At 41.9% G+C, this 23,156-nt stretch overlaps 1 protein-coding gene across 1 annotated transcript in view; it reads left to right on the top strand.

Annotated features, from left to right (window-relative positions):
- Positions 1 to 23,156, top strand: part of AKT1 (v-akt murine thymoma viral oncogene homolog 1) — a 104,040-nt gene that overhangs the window by 57,565 nt on the left and 23,319 nt on the right. Inside the window, exons 3-10 of the mRNA XM_014957615.1 lie at positions 3,518 to 3,646; positions 10,597 to 10,708; positions 13,499 to 13,646; positions 15,663 to 15,794; positions 15,946 to 16,011; positions 17,709 to 17,777; positions 18,479 to 18,604; positions 19,856 to 19,984. Of these exons, the coding sequence (XP_014813101.1) occupies positions 3,518 to 3,646; positions 10,597 to 10,708; positions 13,499 to 13,646; positions 15,663 to 15,794; positions 15,946 to 16,011; positions 17,709 to 17,777; positions 18,479 to 18,604; positions 19,856 to 19,984 (911 nt within the window). The remainder of the gene's footprint in view (positions 1 to 3,517; positions 3,647 to 10,596; positions 10,709 to 13,498; positions 13,647 to 15,662; positions 15,795 to 15,945; positions 16,012 to 17,708; positions 17,778 to 18,478; positions 18,605 to 19,855; positions 19,985 to 23,156) is intronic.

Raw genomic sequence — 23,156 nt, 5'->3', positions numbered from 1 at the left:
ACAAAAAACGAAGGGCAAAAATTGAAACAGCTCAGTTCACTCTTCAGGCATGACAGCTTACTGAATATATCAGAGGAAGGAAAAGGTGTTAATGTTTTTCAGTCAGCTTTGTCCCAGCAGTTCCACATAGTTATTTTTTGGCTTTATTGACAAGCTCCTTTTCTGCCTAAAACTACTCAGATTTGCTGTCATGATCAACGTGGTCTTCCTCGCAGGTTGGAGGAAGTTCATAGTGTTTTAGCTCATCATAAAAATATGAATTTGTTTCTTAAGAATATGCACTTTATGCATTTTTTGATGGTGAAACCTGTGTTTCAGAACTTCTGTAAAGGAGCACTAGTTTGCTTTGGGCTTGAATGTTAAATTCTACTTCTTATTATATCTGATTGGGAAGTCACACGCCAGGGGATGTCTCGCCCCTTTGCTGCAAGATGCAGAAGTAGAACCTCAGTGTGTTACGGAGTCAAATGGATACCACAGATGCAGCAGTGAGCCTCATGCTGTCCTCGGCAAGAGCAATAATCAATAATGTGTATGCTCGCCGTATTACAGGATTCATTAAGCTCCAGACACGTGGAAAAAGAAGTTGAAAATCACGTTACTCATTTGCAAATTCCAAAGGTGGGTCAGGAACCAGAACTAGCTAGAGCAATGGGTGAGGGAAGGGCCAAGTAGAACGGTCCTTGCAAAAATGCCTGGCAGTAATGAAATCCTGGGTTTTTCACACAGAAAGAGGGAGTGTGGAGGAGGATGCTATATATGTATGGAACACACCATTTTGCAGACTATGTGATTAATCCTGTTAGATGATGTGTTTCTAACAGAGAAACAGATCGGGGGAATAAAGCTGCAAGAAAGTATGAGAGCCAAACATAAGCATCTAATCTAAGAAGAAGAGTCTCTTGTGACAGTAGAGTGTAATTTTCTGTAAAATTATGCATACTTCACTGAAAATAATCAAATAATAGTTTCAGAATCTGCAAAAAATAAATGTCTCCTCTGTAAATACCAACGGGAAAGATTTGGAGCATAGAATTAGGAGTAAGGGAAATTGAAACTCTCAATGCCTTGCCCCTTCTCAGATAATTTTCACCCCATCCTATCTGGATTTAGTCTTAAATGCGGGTATGATAAGGGGTGTGTGATGGTTTCTAGGTCTCCTGGGTCTGCTTTATGCAACACAAGAAAATATCACTGAGTCAGGTATGTAACAGCATGTTCCAAAATCGTGATGCCCTGGGCAGCCGCCTCCCCGACCTGCTTACCTGGCCAACCTCTCGTCAGGAGCTAGGCTGAGCCTGTCGTGTGTCTTCTTGTCCCCGTCCTCACATCTGTGGTGTGATAGTAATGAGATTGGAGTAATCTCACTGATCTGGGCTGAGTTGGACTGAGAATTTAAATGTGAAAGGCTTCATAATCTCCTACTGATTCCGGAAAGTTTGCAGCTTTTAATTAAGGTCAGAATTAAAAAAGACGATGGCAACAAAACCTTCTACATTTACTGTCTTGATTGTAAATGTTAAGCCATGACAGCTTAGGTGAGTTCTTCTGAAGTTCCTAAAGCGATGATGACATTTTTGTAAACCCCTTATAGGTTAATATAAGACTTGCAGCTGTAACAGACATCTCTAAAAGAGAGATGGAGAAGGGTTGTGCTCGTTCCTTTTCCTCCCGTCTTTCTTGTCCTGTTTCATCAGATGTTTTTTGCAGGCACGGCCGCTGTTGGAGAGGTACCTCTGGGTGACTCTGCTCTGGTTCGGTAACTCTTAGGGTTGTTTTTTTTTTTTGCTTCAAATGAGAAAATTAAAAGCCTGATGAGGGCTAAACAGGTGAAAGCAGCAGTGGCCGCCTGGCGTGGGCGTTGGGGTTGCTTTACTTGTGTGTGCAGCAGAGAAGAGAGGGAGTGTGAGCAGAGGAGAAACACCACAGCTGGTGCCCGAAGCGTGTTGAAACCGCGCCGCAGAAGGAGAGGAGGTCTGTGGGGAGAGGAAGGAGGTGAAGCAGCTGCAGGGGAGTTCCTGGGGCAGGGGTGCACATCACTGGGAGAGAAATTACCAGGGGAGGAGAGCCGAGCAGCAGGAAAAGAGGGTGTGAGCGGAGCCTGGGAGAACAGGAGAGCAGCAGAAGGTTGCCAGAGCTAATAAATCTGGGGAGCCTTTTCTTCTCCCTGCTCTGGGTGGGTGGTTGAAGAGCTCGCCAGCAGATGAAAAGTGGGGGTGCTGGGTACCAGCCACAGCAGGGGCAGCCTCCTGGGGTGCTTGGCTCCCAGTCTGCTCCCCCATCCTCTCCCTGGTGTTGAACAAACAAATGAGAAAACACACTGGAGGGAGGAAGGTGGAGCTGCTGCCCACCTGTGGGTGCTTTGTAGTGACCACTTCTTTTTTTTTTTTTCTTTTTTTTTTTTTTTTCTTCTCTCTTTTAATAATTTTTTTAAATCGGTTGTTGTTGGGGTGAGCAGAGCTGGAGAAGTGTGGCTGGTACCCCGATTTGAATAGCACCTTGAGTGAGGTTTTTGCGATTCAGCTGAATGGAAATGTTACTGCAGGACCTTGTAGGACCTGGAGGCCCAGCTTGACACCCTGTAAAGCTGTTAGAGGTTCTGCAGAGGCTGGTAACATGGGCAATGAGCAACGGGGGAAACTGAGGCACCCATTAACAGTGTCACCCAAAAGAGCCACAGGTGGAATCCCTGTCTTCCTTCCTTGAAGCCCAACTGAGTAAATCCAGTAAACAACTGAGATTTTGATCAACTCTTTTCTTTTTATTCTACTGCTGGAGATTTTGAGCGTGGCTGTTAATACAGTTACCTGTGCAGGTTACTCAGATGAGCAGCAGCATCGTGTGAATGAGGGATGTTTTCTCTGACAAAGAAGGGTGGAATATCTTTCAGAATAGATGTTTGTTTTCTTCTTTGTGGTGGCTATACATCATCCAGTGTTTTCCCCTTCGTATTGTGATATATCATCTTGTGTTTCACGCTTGAGATGTTGTGAGAGGAGTGAGTGATGTTATGTAACATAAGCAGGGAATTATCTTCTTATGCTCTAAAAGTGACTGTTGGTTTGATAAAGCAGTTGACTAATTAGTAAATTACCCATTGTTGTTTAAAATACTTGCGCTGCAAAATGTAAATGAAAAAAATTTCTCCACTTGTCAGTATGAAAAATGACAATAGCAAAAATAATACATAGGACATCTGCTCTGATTTTTTTAAAATTTAAAATGCATTTAAGGCAGATGTTGCAGAATTTGAATGGAAATCGGCATACATGGAAGAACAAAACATAGCTGTTTACCTTTTATCAAGTCCCCATTTTTATGGTTAACATTGCTAGCAATATCTGACTCAGTGCCTGTATTTTTCCACTGTTTGTATCAGAATGAACTGAACATTCCTAAAACTGCTGCTATGTCAGGATGACATATAGTTTCAATAATTCAAAAGGAAACTGTTGGCGAGTCAGTATTTCGGGGTGTTTTCTGATGGTCTTTCCTTTTGTCCATGCTTTCTTTCCAGGAGAATACATAAAAACATGGAGGCCACGGTATTTTCTTTTAAAGAACGATGGCACCTTCATTGGCTACAAGGAGCGACCGCAGGATGTGGACCAGCGGGAATCACCTTTAAATAACTTCTCAGTAGCTCGTAAGTGTTTTTACATGCTCCCTTGGTGTCTTCTTGGAGTCATAGCGCCTGTGATCTGCATCAGTTAGATTTGAATCTGCCCAGAGTGATGTATCTAAACACTAAATGTGTTTATTTGAGGTGATAAAACCTCCCGGTGTTTCTCAGGAATGACTGTGATGGGGAGGTTTGATGCTCTGCTTTTTTTTTTTATTTTTGCAGTTTTCTACTAATTTACCATTTCTGGTTATAGATTAAAATGGGTTTATTTGTTAATATTTTGTGTATCTGTTATTCAGCACGTTGCTTCACAGTGAAAATTAACCCAGCCACATGTCTTGGCCTTTGGCAGGTAGGTGCAGCTGAAGCATTTCAGCTTCTCTTCTGCCACCAGGTCTGGGTTCAAGTGGCGTTGACAAAGGTCAAAGTTATTTGATTGTTAGCATAAGAGAACATGGAGTGAGCAATGCTTTTAATGACAGACACTCAGTTTTTCTTTATTTTGAACACAAAAAAACCCATATTTCTTTTATTACAGCAATGAAAAGGTTTGGAAATCATAACATGCCAACATTTTTGACCTTGCTTAGGTGCTGCAGCACAGGTTGTAATAGAAGCCTCTGAAGATAATTTCATTTTCTTGCTCCTGTTTTTAACCTTTTGCCTTGTACTTCCAGCTTTTATTTTCTCCCTTCTTTAGTCTTTCCCACCTCATGATCTTCCAGTGTCTCATTCCACCACTTAAAGATAGATCATTCTGGTACCTGAAGGGGGCCTGCAGGAGAGATGGGGAGAGGCTCTTTATCATGGAGTGTAGTGATAGGATGAGGGGTAATGGTTTTAAATTGATAGAGGGGAGTTATAGATTAGATACTAGAAAGAAATTATTTAGTGTGAGGGTGGCGAGATACTGAAGCAGGTTGCCCAGAGAAGCTGTGGCTGCCCCATCCCTGGAGGGGTTCAAGACCAGGCTGGATGGGACTTTGAGCAACCTGGTCTGGTGGGAGGTGTCCCTGCCCAGGGCAGGGGGTTGGAACTGGGTGATCTTTGAGGTCCCTTCCAGCCCAAACCATTCTGTGATTCTATGATTGTAACACCTGTTATTAACAATGATCTGTTCCCTCTTCATGACAGGGTAGCTTGAAATACATAGGGTTCATCTTTGTAGTTGACCTTTAAGCAGCCAGGTTTATTTTGGAACACCCTGGGCCTAGAAGGTGGCTGGGCAGCGCTAGGAATTAATGTAAATGTTCATTTTTTTTTCTGCTGGTAGCAACATCTACCTGTTCTGACTGATGATGGGAATAAATAATGGACGTGCTGTTGCCTGATGCCTCTGTGCAGGATGCCAAGAATGCTTTGGGGTTTTTTGTCTAGTTTTAGAGAGAGAATTGTTGTAGTGTTTTCATTTCAGTAATGACATGGTACTTTCCTCTTTAGAGTGGTATCTCCTTATGGATCAAGAAGGTAAAGAAAAGCAGCAGAAAGCCATTAATTCATAAATTAATTCAGTACTTGGTCTGTAGCCAGAGGCTTTTAACAAATGCACTTTTTACAGGACATTTCCATCCTGTTGCTGCTAACTGCATTACTTACAATTATTTACTGCAGCTCAGTGCTAAGGAGTAAAAAAAGACCTGTCCATTGCCTTCTCTTTGTCCAAGTTGCCTTCAAAAAGGGTTAACTTAAATTGGTTTTCAGAAGCACAGGAGTATGGTGCTTTTTTTTTTTTTTTGGCAGATGGAGCCCATCAGTCTTGGCATTTATAAACAAGTTTGTTACCATGGTATTGGAGCATTGTCAAAAAAGACACCACACGTGCCTGTAAAGGGAGGTGTAGCCCCACTGAGAGGGACCCCATAGGGAGGGTGGAAGGATGTCCCTGGCAGTGGCTCTTGCCTGGTGACCCAGTGGCAGGTCGGGAAGGCCTCGATGATGATGGGGCAGGGGGGTGCTCCTTGCTAGAAGTCATTATTGTGGTTTTGGGCTCACAGAAGCAGCTGTAGCCCCACCAGGATTTAATTTCTCGTGTAGGCACTGGCGTGCAGCGCTGCCAGCACCTGATGTGCAGTTCCCTTCTGGGTACCCTCCCCACTTCTATCATTTGGATGTGTTTTTATACCACAAGTTTTCCCTTTGAACCTGCTCTCCTGGTCCTTTCATTTGGGTTAACTTGGCCAGTTAGCGTGGGTGAACTCCAGCTGCCTCTGGAGGAAGGCTCCTGCCAGTGAAAGGTGGGGGGAATGGAGCTTAGATGTTTTGTAAAAATTCATCCTTTTTTTTTTTTTTTTTCCCCTTTTTTCCGAGAAACCATGATAGCCCTGACTCTTTCGTTAATTAGTGAACTAGATTTTTTTTTTTTCTTTTTTAATGAGATGGCAGGCTGTCTCTGTCAGTCTGTTCTTTGGAAGTGGTCCCATGTTTCTGATTAAAATCTTTACCCTCTTCTGCTGTGAAATAATGTAGGCTTTTTAATCTTTGCCAGTAAAAGTTTTGGTGGTTTTTTTTTTTCATAACTAGGGGACTATTCTTACTGGTAGTGTAAAATTCATATTTTAATCTTTGCCAGTAAAAGTTTTGGTGGATTTTTTTTCATAACTAGGGGACTGTTCTTACTGGTAGTGTAAAATTCATCTTAAGTGAGTTTGTCAACCCATGAGACGTAGGTAATATTCAATTCGGGAGAAAACAGTGAAAGAAGATAACCTCTGATGATGATTTGTCTTTTCCTTTAACAGGTATGAAGGTATTAGCAATAAACAGAGTGTGCTTTCAATGTGCTTGGCAGTCTCTTCTTTCTCCTACACTACACTTTTCCTTTCAGTTTGTGAGGGTTTTGATCGTACGTCTTTGAAAACTTGTTTCTAGAGCCCTCCATGGGTAAAGAGAGGTGTTGGTTTTTTTTTCCCTAGGTACCTTTTTTCTCCACCTAATTTTCCATTTAAAATAGCCATATATCTGTGTTTGTAATGTAATGACATGTTTAGGGAGTTTATTTTCCCTGGAAGTTATCCATTGATGATTTAAAAAGGCAAAACTTCTGAAATGTGGTGCCTGAGCATTTAACTGTGATTTCTGAGTCATACTTGTATTCATGTTCTGTACTTCACCACTAGTTAGATAAAAAGAATAAAAAAGCCTGTACCTAAATAGTTCTGCTCCAGAGGCCCTGCAGATAAATAACCAATAGAGCCTGTGTTGTAAATCTGCAAGATAAGTAGCCTTCATGCCAATTGTAATCTCGGATTATCATGTGTGTCTGCCTATTAAATTATAAGCCTTTAAAACCATATAGCTGAGAAGAGCGGTATATTGTGAAAAACCACACGGAGAGAGAAGCTGTTCCTGTTAGAAAGAAGGGATTATTTCTCCAACTGGCAAAAAAGAGGGTGGACTGTGGTGGTTTTGTTATATGGCTCAAAACGTAACTGCACAACAACATGAGTGTTCCTTTTGGGACAGGACTGCGTGGCTGCAGTTGAGCATTTACCAGAGGGCACGGGATGGCCAGATTAGTGGACAGATTTTATTTTTTTTTTGTCTGCTGTTATGAGGTGCCACCTTAGTCCAGGTTTGTAGGTCCGGGCTCTCAGCTCCTGGCTTTTGCCCTGCTGAGCTGTTTGAGGGTGATTCTTTCTATCTGGTGCTAACAGAAAAGGAGCACTTCAACATAATATTCCTGTTTGCCTTTCCAAAGTTTTATTTCTACATAATTCTTGCCTGATGTACCTTTTCTTTTTTTTTCCTTTCCCCTCCTCCCCCCCATCCCCTTGGTTGAAGAAACCAAAGCTGGAATGGGAAGGATTCTTCCTTGACATTATTGTTTTAAGTGTGATGTCATTATATAGGGAGCAGAGTTTGACACTTCCATCCCAAGTAATCTGTCTTTTAGCTTAAGTGCTGGGGAAGCAAATATTGTGACATTTTAGAAAGTCACTGGGATAATACTAAGTGTCTTTCAAATACAAAATGGTAATTTACATTTGAATGCCTTGGTGTCTATTCCTGTTAGGAACAATTTCTCTGTCCTACTTTACTTTAAAAGACCAAACGCCAGGAAAGAATCAAGAGGGTCTTTAGAGCAATTTAAATCATTTTTAACAGGCTGCTGTTTGTAGTCCTTACTTTGTTGCAAATGGGGAATACTTACATTGGCCTGTTTGACGGGAAAAACTGTCTTCAAAGTGGGTAGTCAACCCCTGGTCTGTGTCTGAAATGTGAATATTTTTAAACCAGAACCCCCAAATATGCTGTGAATCAGACCTAATATTATACAGCATCTGTATCTGTGCACTGCATGTTACCATACATGATTACAGAAGGCAAGTTTGGTGCTTCTCTACTTGCCAACTACAGTAAAGAGCACAGAGTTGGTTTTAAAAGTAAAAGAAAACCCTGCTGCCCCATCGTTTCATTGATAAAATCCATGTGATTGTCGTATATTGGGAGAATTTAGTGGTAGCTTCAAACTTTCTGAAACGTTATGTGGTACTTTAAATTGCTTTGGTAAAGTAATTTAAAGCCTTCTGTATTTCTTGATATGTGCTGTTATGATTGAGCAGGGTAATTAGACAGCATATTGTTCACTAAACAAAACACTTCTATGTGACATACTTGAATTATAGTGGTTATTAACTGACAAATCTCTATTATTCATCTTGCTGTATGCCTTAAAGATTGCTGGATCAGCAAGCTTAACAAATATCAATGGACAGTGCTGATTTAGGGGAAAATTGGTGATGTTTAATTGGTCCCCTTCTATGACAGAAAATGCCTTGTGTGGTTTATTATGCCGAAATTAAATGGTTAAAGTTTAGGGTTCATGGCTAGTTTAAATATCTGTGCTGCTACTTCAGAATGCTTAATCTGAAGTCTGTTTTAAAAAAAGTAAGCAAAGCTCTCCGTTTATTTCTTCATAATGTCTCCCTTCTGCATAAGTATAGGAGAATAGGTCTGGATGAGCATGAGGTTAGAAATAGCCTGATTGAAGAAAATTCAAGTCTTCAGCCAAATTGAGTATCTGTTCGGGCTGCATCCTGCAGGCTCATAGAGGACAACCCCCATATTTAATCACATTAATCAGGCAAAAATGGGAGGCAGAACAAACGAACAACAACAACAAAAAAAAAAAAGAAATGCAGCTAAGCTAAGGTGGGTGATTCCGGGAGCAGCCATGAGATCTTTTGAGCCAGATTTGTCAGAACTGGGCTTATGGGGCTTGTGGAGTTGTGTTTAGCTCTCACTGCAGAAGAGGATGGAGCTGGAAGGGTAAATCCAGCCCTCGGCAAACACGGCTGCGTCGCCTTGTGGAAATTCTTTCATCTCAGTGAATGAAGGAGTGCCGTTCATCACACTAAAACCTTTTCATGACTCATTAATAAACTTTCTCTTATCTAATTGCAGTGCTTTACTAGGATGCAGTATAACCTCAGCGTGCTATTAAAGAAAAATTAGATTTTTCTCGTCATGAAAAATGCAAAGTTACTCATTGAAAAGCTTATAATTCCAGTAGCAAATGAGGCATGAAATATATTGCCAAAAAATACAGCGCCCAAAAACACTGGCGGTAAATATTTTATCTTGGTGCTAATTAAGAGCTTGAATTTAAAACTGTGCATTATAAATTTTCACAATAATAAAATTGACCTAACGATACCAGTGTAGCCTTAGTAATGTGCATTGTTATTCTGGCTGGATCCTGTCCTCGAGTTGCACGTTGCTGATGGTGGAGGATGTTCATAGCTTTAGCAGGAAGCAGAAATTTCTTCTTGTCTTCATAGTGCCTTTTTATTTACTTGGAAGTTGATTTAGAACCTGAAGACCAAATAATAGCAAGCTTATGGTTTTACTGACAGCAAGGAAAATAGTTTAATGTAAGAAAAAAACCCTTCCAAATTATGTCTTTTTTTAAAAAAAATTATTTTTTTCTCCCCTACTTACTTGGTTTCTTAATTTAACTTTCCGTTAGCAGGAGCTGTTTAATTAGCATTAGATTTTCTATTAATATAAATCTGAAAAATGTGGTATTTTGGCTTCTGTGGTTATTTCATTGATTTTTCTTTTGGTTTTTTCAGATCCTCTGTTTTAGTATAGCTAGGGTACCCTTAATCAGGTGCATTTTCAGGCCCAGATTTGAAAGAGAAACTCTCATAACATCCTATGAAGCTTAAAATAGTAGGGGGGTTTTTTTAAAAGAAAAAAAGACTTCATGCTCAGCTCGAGAGAGAGCATTTTTATGAAAGAAGTGGTGTTTTAGCATGTAGTTGGGCTTCTGTAGCCTTTTTAGGTTGTGCTTAAGCCCTGACACCGATGAAGACTGTTACCTGGGTGTCTGTACAGGATCTGACTCCGCTGCAGATGTCCTGGAGGTGTTTTGAATGGGGGTGTGTGTGTATGTGTGTGTGTGTGTGTCTTTTCTGGGGGTGTTTCTGCAGTTTGATGTTCCCTCTAGTGTTTAAGGACTGGAAGCATTGAGTCTGATTTTCCTCAGGTCACTGCAAAATGACCAAACGCGCTCTTGAAGCAACTCCTTGAAAGCCCAAGGACGGGGTTTTGTGTCTGGGAGTCAAAGGGAGGGGACGCAGGGGCTTGGCTTTGGTTTCAGTGGATGTAATTGCTGTGTTATCAGCTGACTTTGTCCGTCTGCTCCGCTCTGGGTGACCTTTGGAGCGTAGGACCTGAGCCTGAACGCCTTCTGTGTCACCACATCACATTTCTACTTACCTCTCTGGGCAGACCGAACGTGGAACCTTTTTAAGCTACGAATTTGATTTTGGTGCTGCTTAGATGACTATCTCCCAAGCTATTTATTGATTTCATCAACACAGTAAATTGTCTCAAGTCTCCTAAAGAAGTACTTGCAGAGATTTCTATGGCTGATTAATCACAACAGTTTGCTAGATAAGAATAAAGACAAATGATTATTTAAACCTGCTTATGTACCATGACTCTTTCTTCCTTGATTGTGGTAGAGTGCCAGCTGATGAAGACAGAACGACCTAAACCAAACACATTTATCATTAGATGCCTCCAGTGGACCACAGTAATTGAAAGAACATTTCATGTGGAGACTCCAGAGGAGCGGTATGTTTCATTCATATTTAATACATAAACTACTTGAAAAAGCAGATGCAAGCGTTCAGCATTAATAGCGAGTCCTTTGCTGAAGCTCTTATTTATCAGATGATGTACGTCCAGACTGAAAAGCGACAAATAATTTTGGAGCCCCTGAGTTTTAGCGCGTGTTCCGGTATAAAAGATGCCTTAAAAGGGGATTTCAGAGAGAGTAGGTTTTGAGTAGGATTTGTAAATGAAATGTTGCTGGGTTGGGTATCCAAAACAGACAGGTGCAGGTGTGTACCAGCACACGGGTAGTTATTTCTGGAAACTTAAGGTTCATTTCTCGCTGAAAATGTTGTGGAATGTGAAATGAAGGGTTTCTGACCTAGGAGTTTTCTGGAAGGGTGAGCACAAGTGAAACAGAGATTCAGGCAAAGTTGAGTTATATCGAAATACCGACCTTTTAAAGTCTTTTTGGACACCTTGTTTTTAAAGGGAAAAAAAAAAAAAAGTTAGTTGTATCATTGCTGATTGCTAATGTTTTATGCAAATTAGATAATAAAGGTGATAGTTATCTGCTGCAGGTGCAGATTTCTGCTTCAGCTGTTAGGAAACAAAGGTAAGAGTGTGCATCCTGTGCTCTCATCATTGGAGAATTGATCTCTTGCCTCCTGAGAGAACAGTTATCCAGCACAGCTATTCTACAACTACAGAGTATTTAAATATTTACTTGCTCTTCAGGAACTAAACTTAAATTATTCCAGTACCATTACCCTAGGGGAAGGGGTGCTTTCAAACCCTTGTCCTCCCTGGATAGGATATTGGCACATGTTTATTTTTAAGATCAGTAACTTCTACCTAATAGTCTTTGCTCTTTTCTTTTGTAGCCTTTGCATGCACAGATTTAAAGAAGGTTCCTGTTTATTGCTTTTGATTCTATTACAATGATCAGAAGAAGGTGAAATCAAATTAAAAGCAAAGAAAAAGAAACTGGTCCTTGTTTCTTTTAGTAGCTTTGTGGCCAGTGACCCTAAAGGGAGTGAATAACTGTTTCCACTTGGGGGAAGATTGTGTTTCAGTCTTGTTTTGTTCCCTCCTCGCCAATTAAGTCAGCTTTGTGACACTTCAGGGCTCGGAGTGTTAGTCACCTCTGTTGTGTATGCTGGAGACATAAAAGCTGAGGGTGAAATTCTGGTCCCCCAGAAATCAAAGCTACTCACTTCGGGAGGGCTGAGATCTAAACCCAAGTCGGTAGCAAATCTTAAAAGAGATGTGAAGGTAGATATGCCCTTAGCATTCTCTGTGCCTTCAAAACCAACATTTGTTTTTTGAGAGAGATGGAGAGAGAAAAATGCAGAAGAAAAAGTTCTTTTTGTAATAGTTCCGGATATGAAAAATGCCTAGTAAATAAAGGAATTTGTTTGTGATGGTGAGTGAAGTAGTCTGCGCTGGGAGAACGTTCAGAATGTTCAGCGTTACCTTGCCACCCCAGACAGGGCTGGATAGTCCACGTTAAGACAAAATCCAAAATAAAAAATGCGCAGGACAGGAAAGACCTTATGTGTTATTGGTATAGTTTTTGTTACAACCTTATGTTGAGCGCTTTTTCCCATGGATTTTGCTTCCTCTGGGAAATGATCTGCCTCTTCCACCCATCACAAACTGAAATTTGTATGTTCAGATGTGATTTTTTTTTTTCTTTTTAAATAATTTTATAGAACCAGTGAAAAATTTGATAATAATTAGGATGGAATGGCTTCACTGCAAGAGTGTGCACGGAGTTGTTCAGCATTCTCCTCCTGCAGTAATAGCAAAGTATTTTACCTGGGATGTCCTTGGGAGAAGAGTTTAGCCAGTGCCCAGAAAATATCAACTCAATCACTACATCCCCTTCCCTACAGATACAAAAGATAATTAAACATGGTAAATTCACATAGTCCACTGAACATGTTTTCAACCCCTGGATGCCTTAAAGCCTGTCCTAAAACCCTGTAAACCCTTATGAGTTGTATGCTTTATGTTCAATAAATTTGCAGTGAAATGAAGTGAAGGCTGAGAACTTTCACTTCGGTAATTTTCAAAGGTGTGACATTTCCCAAAGGATGCTCCAGTGGAAGTGGTCTCTGTGGGAGTTGAAGGGGTCAGGATTAGAGCACCCATTGCTGAACCAGCTGTGGAAGCTTCATTGTGACCAAGACCTGTCCCTAAGATAAAATGTCACTGCTTTTCCTGACGTTCTGCTAAAATTTACTCAGGAAGCAATTGCCGTGCTTCCGTCATCATCTTTACAACAGAGGAATAACCTAAGTATCCTGGGTTTTAATGCCTTCTCCTAGAACATCCCTTGCCATTAAAATTTGGGATATGTGTGCGAAGAGGTGGCGTAGTGCCCCCAGCAGTTGGATATATGTGTTTCAGTGCACCGTAGGAATGGAGAAGCTGCGTTTAATTGCTTTGTGCTGCATGGCAGCCTTTTTGCTTTTTGGTTTTGGCAAGTTTGGTTTTGTTATGTAAAACTCAGTATCCCCAGGGAGTACCTTGAGCTACTGACTGAATGCCTGTTAGGAACTCTGTTGTCTGAAAAGCCTTATGTTGTATCCAGACTGGGAGGACTTCAAATGTCTCTTGTTTCTAGTATGATTAATGAAGATATATGTTCAAAGTGCACTTTAAAATGCTTTTTTACAGTGATTGAAAATGCACGTAATTGATTGTGTGTTGTATTGATTCATCAGAGAGCATTAGTTGCTCTGTATTCCTTGGTGACCCATCTAAAGTCACAAGTAACGAATGTCTTTGCTTATATTTTGCCAGGGAAGAATGGACAAAAGCCATCCAAACAGTAGCAGACAGCCTCAAGAAACAAGAGGAAGAGATGATGGATTTTCGATCTGGCTCTCCCAGTGATAATTCAGGTGCTGAAGAAATGGAAGTTTCAATGACAAAGCCAAAACACAAAGTGGTAAGTAAGCATAGCAGGAATAATCTTATTTTTTAGACCTTCTCAAATGTAGACAAGAAATAGCCATCAAGACACATCTTTTCCTAGAAGAATTACATGGTTATAGGTGCAGCTTCTGGAGGAAACAATTGTCTGAGCTGAGCAGGTACCAGGCAAAGCCTGTCTGGGTCCACTGGAGTTCTGAGCTGAGGTGTCCTTACTGGATGGCTTTTCAAGGTCAGGTCTGGTTTTGGTTTGCCTGTTTCCCTGTGGTACAGAGCCTGAAGTCAGAGCTCCTGCTGGACCCTGTGACCATGTAAACTCTTTGCAGGCTGGTGCAAAGATATTTCAGTGGATTTGCAGGATTTAGGGTAGGTTCAGTGGATTTAATTGCTCCGGATTAGGGGTTTATGCTAACTCCCCGACAGCCGCTGTGGTGTCTGTCATAGTGTTCCCTGAGCTCTGGCTTTTGCATCAGGCACATGCAAAGGGCCAACTCAGCAAAGGCCTTGAAAGAAATATGTGCCAGAGAAGATCTTTGCCCTGTGGAGCCCTTTTGGGTATCTGTCTTTAACCTCTCTACGTTTCTTTCTCCCCTCTCATGGTCTCCTGTTTGTCTCACCATTGTAATCCCCATTTCCTTTCATAAGTTTGTTTCAGTTTGGGGGAAAAACGATGAAGTTTTTAAAGAAAAAAGATAGCCACCAGTGTGATAACTAAGTATGTGTGCCAGCCTTGTGTCATGTCAGTGGTTTTCGACTGGTGTGGGTGGCCACTTACATGTCACTCTGAATTGCAAATGCCATTAGCCTTCTGTGTCCTTGACAGAACAGATACCACTCTTGCTGCAGCTCTTCACAGAAATGCAAGAACCACCTCATTAGTCAAATACGTTCTTCTGAAACACTGTCTCTGGGGGTGTTAGTGAGGACTACAAAGATGATTAGGGGACTAGAACATCTGTCTTATGAGGAAAGGCTGAGGGACTTGGGTCTTTTTAGTCTGGAGGAGGGAAGACTGAGGGGGGATCTGATCAATGTCTGCAAATACTTAAAGGATGGGTGTCAGGAGGATGGGGCCAGTCCTTTTTCAGTGGTTCCCAGTGACAGGACAAGAGGAAATGGACACAGACTTGAACATAGGAGGTTCCATCTAAACATGAGGAAGAACTTCTTTACTTTGAGGATGGCAGAGCACTGGAATGGGCTGCCCAGAGAGGTGGTGAAGTCTCTGTCTCTGGAGACATTCAAAACCCCCCTGGACACGTTCCTGTGCAACCTGCTCTGGGTGGACCTGCTTTGGCAGGGGGGTTGGACTAGATGATCTCCAGAGGTCCCTTCCCTTCCTAGGGAAGAATATGGAGGAAGTTTGCTTTTGGGAGCATATTAATATTTTTCCCCAACTGAGACTGCAGTAGCCTTTAGCTGTATAAATCTTACTATTGCCATCTTGGCAACGGTCAGTGATCAGACAGTGTGCAGCCTGCAACAGATTTTGATTTTCCCCAACATTTTTCCTAATGGTGAAACAAATAAGAGCGAATGGCTAATCTGTGAGGCATGTGTGTTGTCTGTGGGTATTGGTGCTGGGCAGTGAAGGACAAGAAAGTTCGTCCCCTGGAGAGGTAGGGAACATCACAAAAAAGGTATGGATTTAATCCTTGGAATCAGAGCAACACGTGCCTTGTAGTGAACGTCTGCACTGACAAAATGGTCAAATGTCTGTGGATTAATAATAATATGTTGAGTGGTATTTGCTCAGTTGGGTGTTGAGTCATGTGAAAGTGTGTTCTGTTAATTGAAAGCTTATGTTTTTTTCCTAAATAGTTTGGTTGATTGGTTATCTTTGGGAATGCAGTGCTATTCACTTTTATGGAAGAATAATTTCTTCTCCTGAATTCTGTGAAGAAAAAGGATTAAAAAGCCCACATACACAACATGTGCAATGTATTCTCACCTGAATGACAAACTCTAGTCTGAGAATGATGCACTTGTTAGTTCACGTAGATCAGTTCTTGTTTCTCTCTGTCATTAACAGACCATGAATGAGTTTGAATACCTTAAACTACTGGGAAAAGGCACTTTTGGAAAGGTCATTTTAGTTAAAGAAAAAGCAACCGGACGGTATTACGCTATGAAAATTCTGAAGAAGGAAGTCATTGTAGCAAAGGTGAGTAGATGGGAAACTTGAGAATGTGGCTCGCCCTTGATACAGCCTTGGGGAAAGTCATACCAAGGATTCTCTGAGTGCTTGTAAATAATTGCTCCGTTAGTGTTTGAAATGGACCCCGAGCTGGGGTTTCCTTCTGCTTGTGTTTCAGGATGAAGTAGCGCACACGCTGACAGAAAACCGCGTTCTACAGAACTCGCGGCACCCATTCCTAACGGTAAGCACTTCTACCTCTGCTGAGTGTAACTTGACATCATCACAACCAAGACTTCCCTTGGGTTTTTTTTTGTTATTTATATAGTACATCGAAGATCTGTGTTTCCAGAGTGGCTCTGTATTTTTGTACCCTTCCATTTTTGGGAAGCGCAAATTAAAATGCCTTTTAAAGTCTTCTGATTCTTGCAGAGCAGGTCTTTGATACCTCTTGAAGTTCGTGTTTCAGGGTGTAGTTTGACTTTCAGGCTCACCCATTTAATGGCTTGCTGTCTCTGAGAGAAGTATCTCCTTTCCTTGTCTTCCAAATGCTTGGGCTCCTCTTTGTAGCAGAGATCAGGGTGACCCTGATCTAGTGACAAACAAGTCTAGGAAGATACAGTGGGGGGAAAAAAACCTTTAATTTTGCCTTTCTTTGTTATTTTTTTAAGCTCCCAGAAGCAGCTCGCTCTGGAATCAGAGCACTGGTAATGCCAGCCTAAGGATAGTGGTGGGAGTGGGTGGGATGGGACAGGGAAGAGCAGGACCATGCCTTATCTGCTGCTTTCCTTTTTGGACTGGTTTAGCTGTAAAATCAAACCACGCTCTCAGTTTAGATCTCCAGCACCAGCAGTCTCTCTGGGTTTGAGTTCAGATACCTAAGTTCCACCTCAAGTTTTTGTTTCTAGTATTTATTACAAGTTGGCTCTGAATTGTTCCCAACTGCTTAAGTCCTTTAAGAGACCTGTGTAGGATCCTGGTTATTTCCTTTGTCCAGTTACACAAGGGCTTAGCTGGAATTTAGACCTATTAAGCGTGGCCTCTGGAAGTAAATATTGGCTGTATTGGGTATAATCAGTAAATGTTTGTTGACATGTCTAAAACCCGATCCTCCCTTTCTCTGCAAAAATATGACTGGTTTAAAAATGCCACCCCTGGTCATGAAGATGATGATATCATATGTGGTATTTTCTTTTTAAAGCTTTTCATAAACCCAAATACCCAAAACAAGGGCTGTCTTGAGAAATCAGCTACGAGACTGGGCTACGACCAAAAGAACTTAAGACTGTGGCAAACAAGTTGGTGTTACTCTTGCTGCAGGAATACCCGTGACAGGGCTGGACAAAGGCACCTTGTGATGCTCCATCACACCCCCCGTCCGGGCTGTTTTTGTGAATTGCTCACAAATTGATATTGAGAGCGTTGCTCAATCCTCTGGCAGGCTGTCAGCGGGGAGCAGTTGGAGGCAGCAGGGCAGGGACCAGAGGGCTGCTGTGTGTAAATATATATGTGTTTCTATAAGAGGGCTTGCAGCCAGCGTGGTAGAACCTTCTGCTGGGGGGGGTTGGTTGTGGCCTCTTGTCTGCGAGATGAAAACGTGGGAGCTTTGTGGCCCGGGAAGGAAACTTCAGAGCCACAATTGGTATGTTTTGTGTGGCTGGTAACGGGCCAGGACTTTCTTTCACAGCGTTATAGGCATTACTGAGCTTCTGCAAGGGAATGTATTAATGGTTTATATTAAATGTATTTAATGAAATAAGTTGGCGGTGGATCAGTCCTCAGCTGCAACAGGAAAGTGTGAGTATTATATAAGAGCCGAGGACAAAAAGTCCACTAAAATAGAAAATTTCATGTCTATGCCTTTCTGAAAATCTATTAAAAATGCTTCTATCACTGTCAGTGCGGTCTGTCTTCTAAGTTTGGGTTTAAATCTGTTTTCAGGCTTTAAAGTATTCCTTTCAGACGCACGATCGCTTGTGTTTTGTTATGGAGTATGCTAACGGAGGAGAGGTAAGGGAAATGTAATAATGTTTAATACTTTAGGATTTTCCTGTACTACTGCTAATTCGGCTTGACATTATTTAGCTAAGGTCCATGTTTGCAATTCTAATTAATCCAAGTTGTCCCAGTTAAACAGAGCTGTTTGCAGGTTTAACTAATATTAAGAATTAAGAACCTTAATTTTCTTAGCTCCGTTTTTAAAGAATAGAGGGGTTTGGGTGTAGGTTCTTATTTTACGTGACAGCAACATATTGTAATCTGAGATTTAGTAATTCAAGAAAGGAGAGTTGTTTTCTAACTGCTCTTCAGACAGCTTTTAACACTTTTTAATGAATATTGTGAGCACTTGTTACTTTGGAGGGAGAATTGGAAACAGTGAACTACTAAGCTAAGAAGGAAAAATTGGAATATCAGCTGTAGATTTAATATATATGTATTTTTCAATCAAAATGGGTTTTTATAATTTTCTGTACGTACAAGAATGTGAAACACACAAACTGGTTATCAGTGTACATCTGTGAATATGAGATCTAGCTGTCTAGTCATTTAATTCATGATGGTTTTTAACACATTTGGTGACACAGCTGGGTGGGGATGGGAAGGGGGTTTCTCTTAGGTAATATCACATTCCAGGCAGGATGGCCTGCGAAGTGCGAGACAGAACTCAGAAACACGTGCAATCTAAAGGTAATAAATTATTGTTCCTGCAGTTGTTTTTCCATCTGTCAAGAGAGCGTGTCTTTTCTGAAGACCGGGCTCGCTTTTATGGAGCTGAGATTGTTTCAGCGCTGGATTATCTGCATTCAGAGAAGAATGTGGTTTATAGAGATTTGAAGGTATGTAGAAAAATAATTTCATAGGCTTTCTGGCTTTTTTTAAGCCTGAAGTATAAGAGAGCGTTTCCTGACTGTGAGCTTTAAGGTAACAGTTATTACAGCTGTTGGACTTGACTTTATGGGATGTTTAAATGCTTTTATAGTCTGAAAGCTTGTATAATGCATTTCAGAGAATGTGAAGGTGTATTGAGCTACTTGGGTTGCATTTTCACTTGGCCTGCTTACCTTCCAAGAGAAGCCTTGCTGGCTCTTCTGCACTGTGAAACGTAATCCTGGGCTCTTCATCCCAGGTCTTATCAGATAAATGCAAATTTATACTGTGGGGATGTTGTGCTTCCTTGCGATGTGCTGTGCAGCACTATCTTCATAGTACCTGCTTGCAGTCAGAAAATTGGATAACCTTCAAATTGCTTCTTTGGTGAACAGAGAAGGGGAAAAAACCACAACAGCCAAACAAGAAATCTCAGGGCAAACTCACTCAGAAAATTCTTGAGGAAAATGCAACGATAGCATTTTTTTTTCCCTGAGAAATGTTGTCAGGAGAGGGTCAGAGGATACTAGTATTCCATTTAGGAGCAGTCAAAAATGAAGCATGCTATGTAAAGTTTTCAGGCTACATCAAAGTAATTTTGGGGTTTCTACTGGGATTTTGCCTCCCATATCACCATGATTGCTTTGAAAGTGCACTTTATTTCATACACAGTGGAAACTCTGTCTTCAAATCTGAATGGCCGTGTCAAAAATCAGTGGCAGGGTAGGATGTCTGCCAGGTGCTGAGTTATTGTTTAAAGTGGTTCTCATGTAAAAGGTCTCTTTGGAAGTGATTCCTTGGCCTTGCATTTAATTTTTCTTTCATTTGCTGTCCTTTACTGGTACGGAAGACTTCATAAAATCACTTGGAGTAAAAGCAGGGATGAAGTTGTGTGAGGGGGAACACAATATATTTTTAAAAGAACTGGTGTCCTGTCAGTGATAATGTTGTAGAAGCATAAATACAGTGCCTACATTCGGCCTTCTTTCGGTGTATCTCATCAGTTACCCAAAGACTGCAAATTAGTTACCTGATGTTCCCTAAAGAAAGCGATATCAATGTATATTTACATCACGCGTGCTTTGGCAGCGACTGTGGTCCTGACCCCTGTGAGAAGGAGGTTGAAAACTGATCTGCAGAAATTCCTGTCTTTCATTGACTTGCTCAGGAGCAGCGTGTGTTATACGTAATAACGTCTGTCGTTTGGATTTTCTTCCCAGTTGGAAAATCTCATGCTCGATAAAGATGGACACATAAAAATAACGGACTTTGGACTATGTAAAGAAGGCATAAAGGATGGAGCAACAATGAAGACTTTCTGTGGCACTCCAGAGTATCTTGCACCAGAGGTATGTTGGCTGTTGTACTAAATTATATTCTTAAATGCCATCTGAGATAGCAGTAGCAATATGGAATAATCCCTGTGCCATGAAGTGTTCATACAGTAACTACTTTTACATAGCAACACACACCGAGAATCTTTTATTTGTCATATATGGAATAATCCCTGTGCCATGAAGTGTTACATAGCAACACGCACCGAGAATCTTTTATTCGTCACTTTCTGGGATGTATCTTGAGCATAATGATGTGTGATAATTTTCGGGCAGGGTAGTAGCTTCCTTTCACTTTAGAGAATATTTACATTTTGGTGGAACGGTGCTTGCTTGCTTGTGTCAAAAATCTAATTTAAAAAAAAAACAGACAAAACACTTTACTGAAAATATTACTTGATGGATCGATGGCTGTTTGGCAAGTTGTTTGCTGTGTTGGCCTGTTTGAAAGCTGTCAACAGGACTTTGGTTAAGAGAAAGTAATGTCCAACTCTTACACTCTTCGAAGACAGTGTAAGGCCATGTGTTTTCAGAAACAGGACAAACCGAGCTTATTCTGCAGTATTTAGCATGGTTTGCATTAAAAGTGCTGACTGTAAGTGCACAAAACGTTTCTCAGTGTTAACTTGAACTTTCCGGTTTCAGAGGAAATAAATTGAGGCAGGGAATCTCAGTCCCCAAACTGTACGATTTGGGGATTTTTTGGTACTTTTTTTTTTTTTTTCTTAAAGTGTAAAATGCAAATGCACACTTGCAACTTCCATCCTGGAAATGCTCCTGCTGAGAGTTGTGCAACACAGGTGGTGTTCCAGCCGCCAGTTAGTTCCCGGCAGATCAAAAGCCGAGCTGGTGCGATGGAGGCTGTGTGTACACACATGGTGTTGTGCAGGCAGACGCCGTGCTGCCCACGCTCCCAGCTGCCTGGGAGCCAACTCTCCCCCTATTAGTAGCACACTGAGCTGGAGCTAATGTGGGGTTGCCTCACGGAGGGGCTGGCTGCCTCGTGGTGGGTGCTTCGACACCCCGGCGTTAAGGCTTCCATCCCGCCTGAAGCCCAGGCAGAAGGAAGTCTTGGGCTGATGGCAGATTGTCTGTTGTTGGCACAGCCCAGGATGTAGCCTTTCTCTGAGGTGGGAGACTCAGGCATTGCAAAACTTTCCTGAGTTAAAGTATGCTGGGCTGGAGCCCCTCTGCTATGAAGACAGCCTCAGAGAGTTGGGGTTGTTCAGCCTGGAGAGGAGAAGGCCCCAGGGAGACTTTAGAGACCCTTCCAGGGGGCTACAGGAGAGGTGGGGAGGGAGTCTTTATGAGGGAGTGGAGCAATAGGATGAGAGAAAACGATTTTAAACTGAAAGAGGGAAGATTTAGACTAGATCTTAGGAAGAAATTCTTTCCTGTGAGGGTGGTGAGACACTGGAACAGGTTGCCCAAAGAAGCTGTGGATGCCCCATCCCTGGAGGTGTCCAAGGCCAGGCTGGATGGGGCTTTGAGCAACCTGGTCTGGTGGGAGGTGTCCCTGCCCAGGGCAGGGAGGTTGGAGATGATCTTTAAGGTCCCTTCCAACCTGAACCATTCTATGGTACTATGCGGAAGTACAAAGTATGGAAACCAAGGTGGAGGAGGAATATTTCTACTGAGAGCTGACAACTTTGCTGATCAGTGCTTTTGTGCTCTCCGCTTGCATAGTGGTGGCAGCGTGCTCTTGGGTTTTGTTTGATTTTGGTTTTTGTTTTTTACCTCCCAGCTGCTTACAAGAGCCTCCAGTCTCTTCATAATAATGAAGAACGTGGGCACCTGTTGGCATAGCTTGCAGCAAGGAGGTGGAGCCAGTCCCATGGTAGCTGCCAGCTCTCCATGGATCACCAGAAGCCTTCAGTGAATCTAAATTGGGGTCCATGCACCACCATTTGAGATGTACTGATGCAGGGAGTAATTAGCAGCACGACAGAGTGTTTATTATTCATAAAGATGGCTTTTATTTTAGCTTCCCTCTTAAAATCAATTGCTGAAGTTTCTCATCAAGGATTTTATGAAGAGACTAAAAATATTTATTGTTTTGGTTTTGGTTTTTTCCTAACTTGGAATGTGGGGATTCCCTGCGCAGGCGGGATGTTGTTCTTTCTGTTATATTATTTGCTCTTATTTTTCTTTTTAATATTTATGAGGAGTTGGCTCATCCGAAACCCTGAAGGACAAAATCCTTTTGATTAACCCAGCTCTCTCCTATTACTGGCAAATCCCATCTGTGAGTCGGAGTGTTAAATTCTGGAGGCTTTTGTCATCTGGTTGATAGCACGCGAAAAATCTGGAAATTGCGCTCGAGTGATATTCTGTTCATTTAAGGTCAGGCAGCCTTAAAAGCAGGGGTCTCGTTCCTCTCCTCTGCCTGGGTAACCGGAATCCGGCGCGGCCGGGTGTTTGTACAGTTGCTGCATCGTTGTTTTTAGGTTCAGGCTGGAATCTGGTGCGTGGCTGACGGTGGTGACCGAACCGTGTCAACTTTGATGTCTCAGATGCGTCGCTGGCCGCGATGTTTACAGCTGTTGTGCCTCCTCTTTCACATTCCCGGTCTAGAGCTGCTCGTTAGGAAACGGTGATCCTTTAATTTCAGTGAAATGACCTTCTTACTTTCCTGCTCCACAGCCATCCTGCAATAAATCACGGACGAGCGCAATACCTTTTATGTCACGGTATATTTTTGATATTAACACCGTTGCTCTGCGTTGTGCAATCACTAATACAAGCAGATGCTTGTTGTGGTAAAGCACTTGGAAGAAATAAGCATTTTATATTCCGTTTAGAATTAATGGAGACCAAGGAAGGCGTTGTAGTTAGTAATCTAGATTACAATACAGAGCATGAATACGCTTACTAAAGTAACATTTGAATTATTTGAAAGCACCTCTAGCACTTATTACATACAACAAAGTTCTCTGTGGTTTTGTTTTTTTTTTTTCTTTCAATCCTCTCCTATTGCATCTCTTGCAGCAGTTTAAAAAAAAACACAACTGGGAGGCCCCGTGACTGTTTTATTTTGGGTACCGCCGGCGCAGGGGAGTGCGAACAGGAAGCGCCTGTAGAAGGGGGTGACCGGGAGAGCGGTGACGGCCTTGTCACCCAATCTGTCCCACTAGCCAGAGGGACGTGGTGGCTCAGAAAGGACGTGGGGCCGGCCCCCGGGAATCCT

This window comes from Calidris pugnax, unplaced genomic scaffold (genome assembly GCF_001431845.1).
Source record: "Calidris pugnax isolate Ruff unplaced genomic scaffold, ASM143184v1 scaffold211, whole genome shotgun sequence".
Classification (NCBI taxonomy): domain Eukaryota; kingdom Metazoa; phylum Chordata; class Aves; order Charadriiformes; family Scolopacidae; genus Calidris; species Calidris pugnax.
Note: the sequence above shows the minus strand (reverse complement) of the source record. Positions and strands in the feature narration are given on the sequence as shown.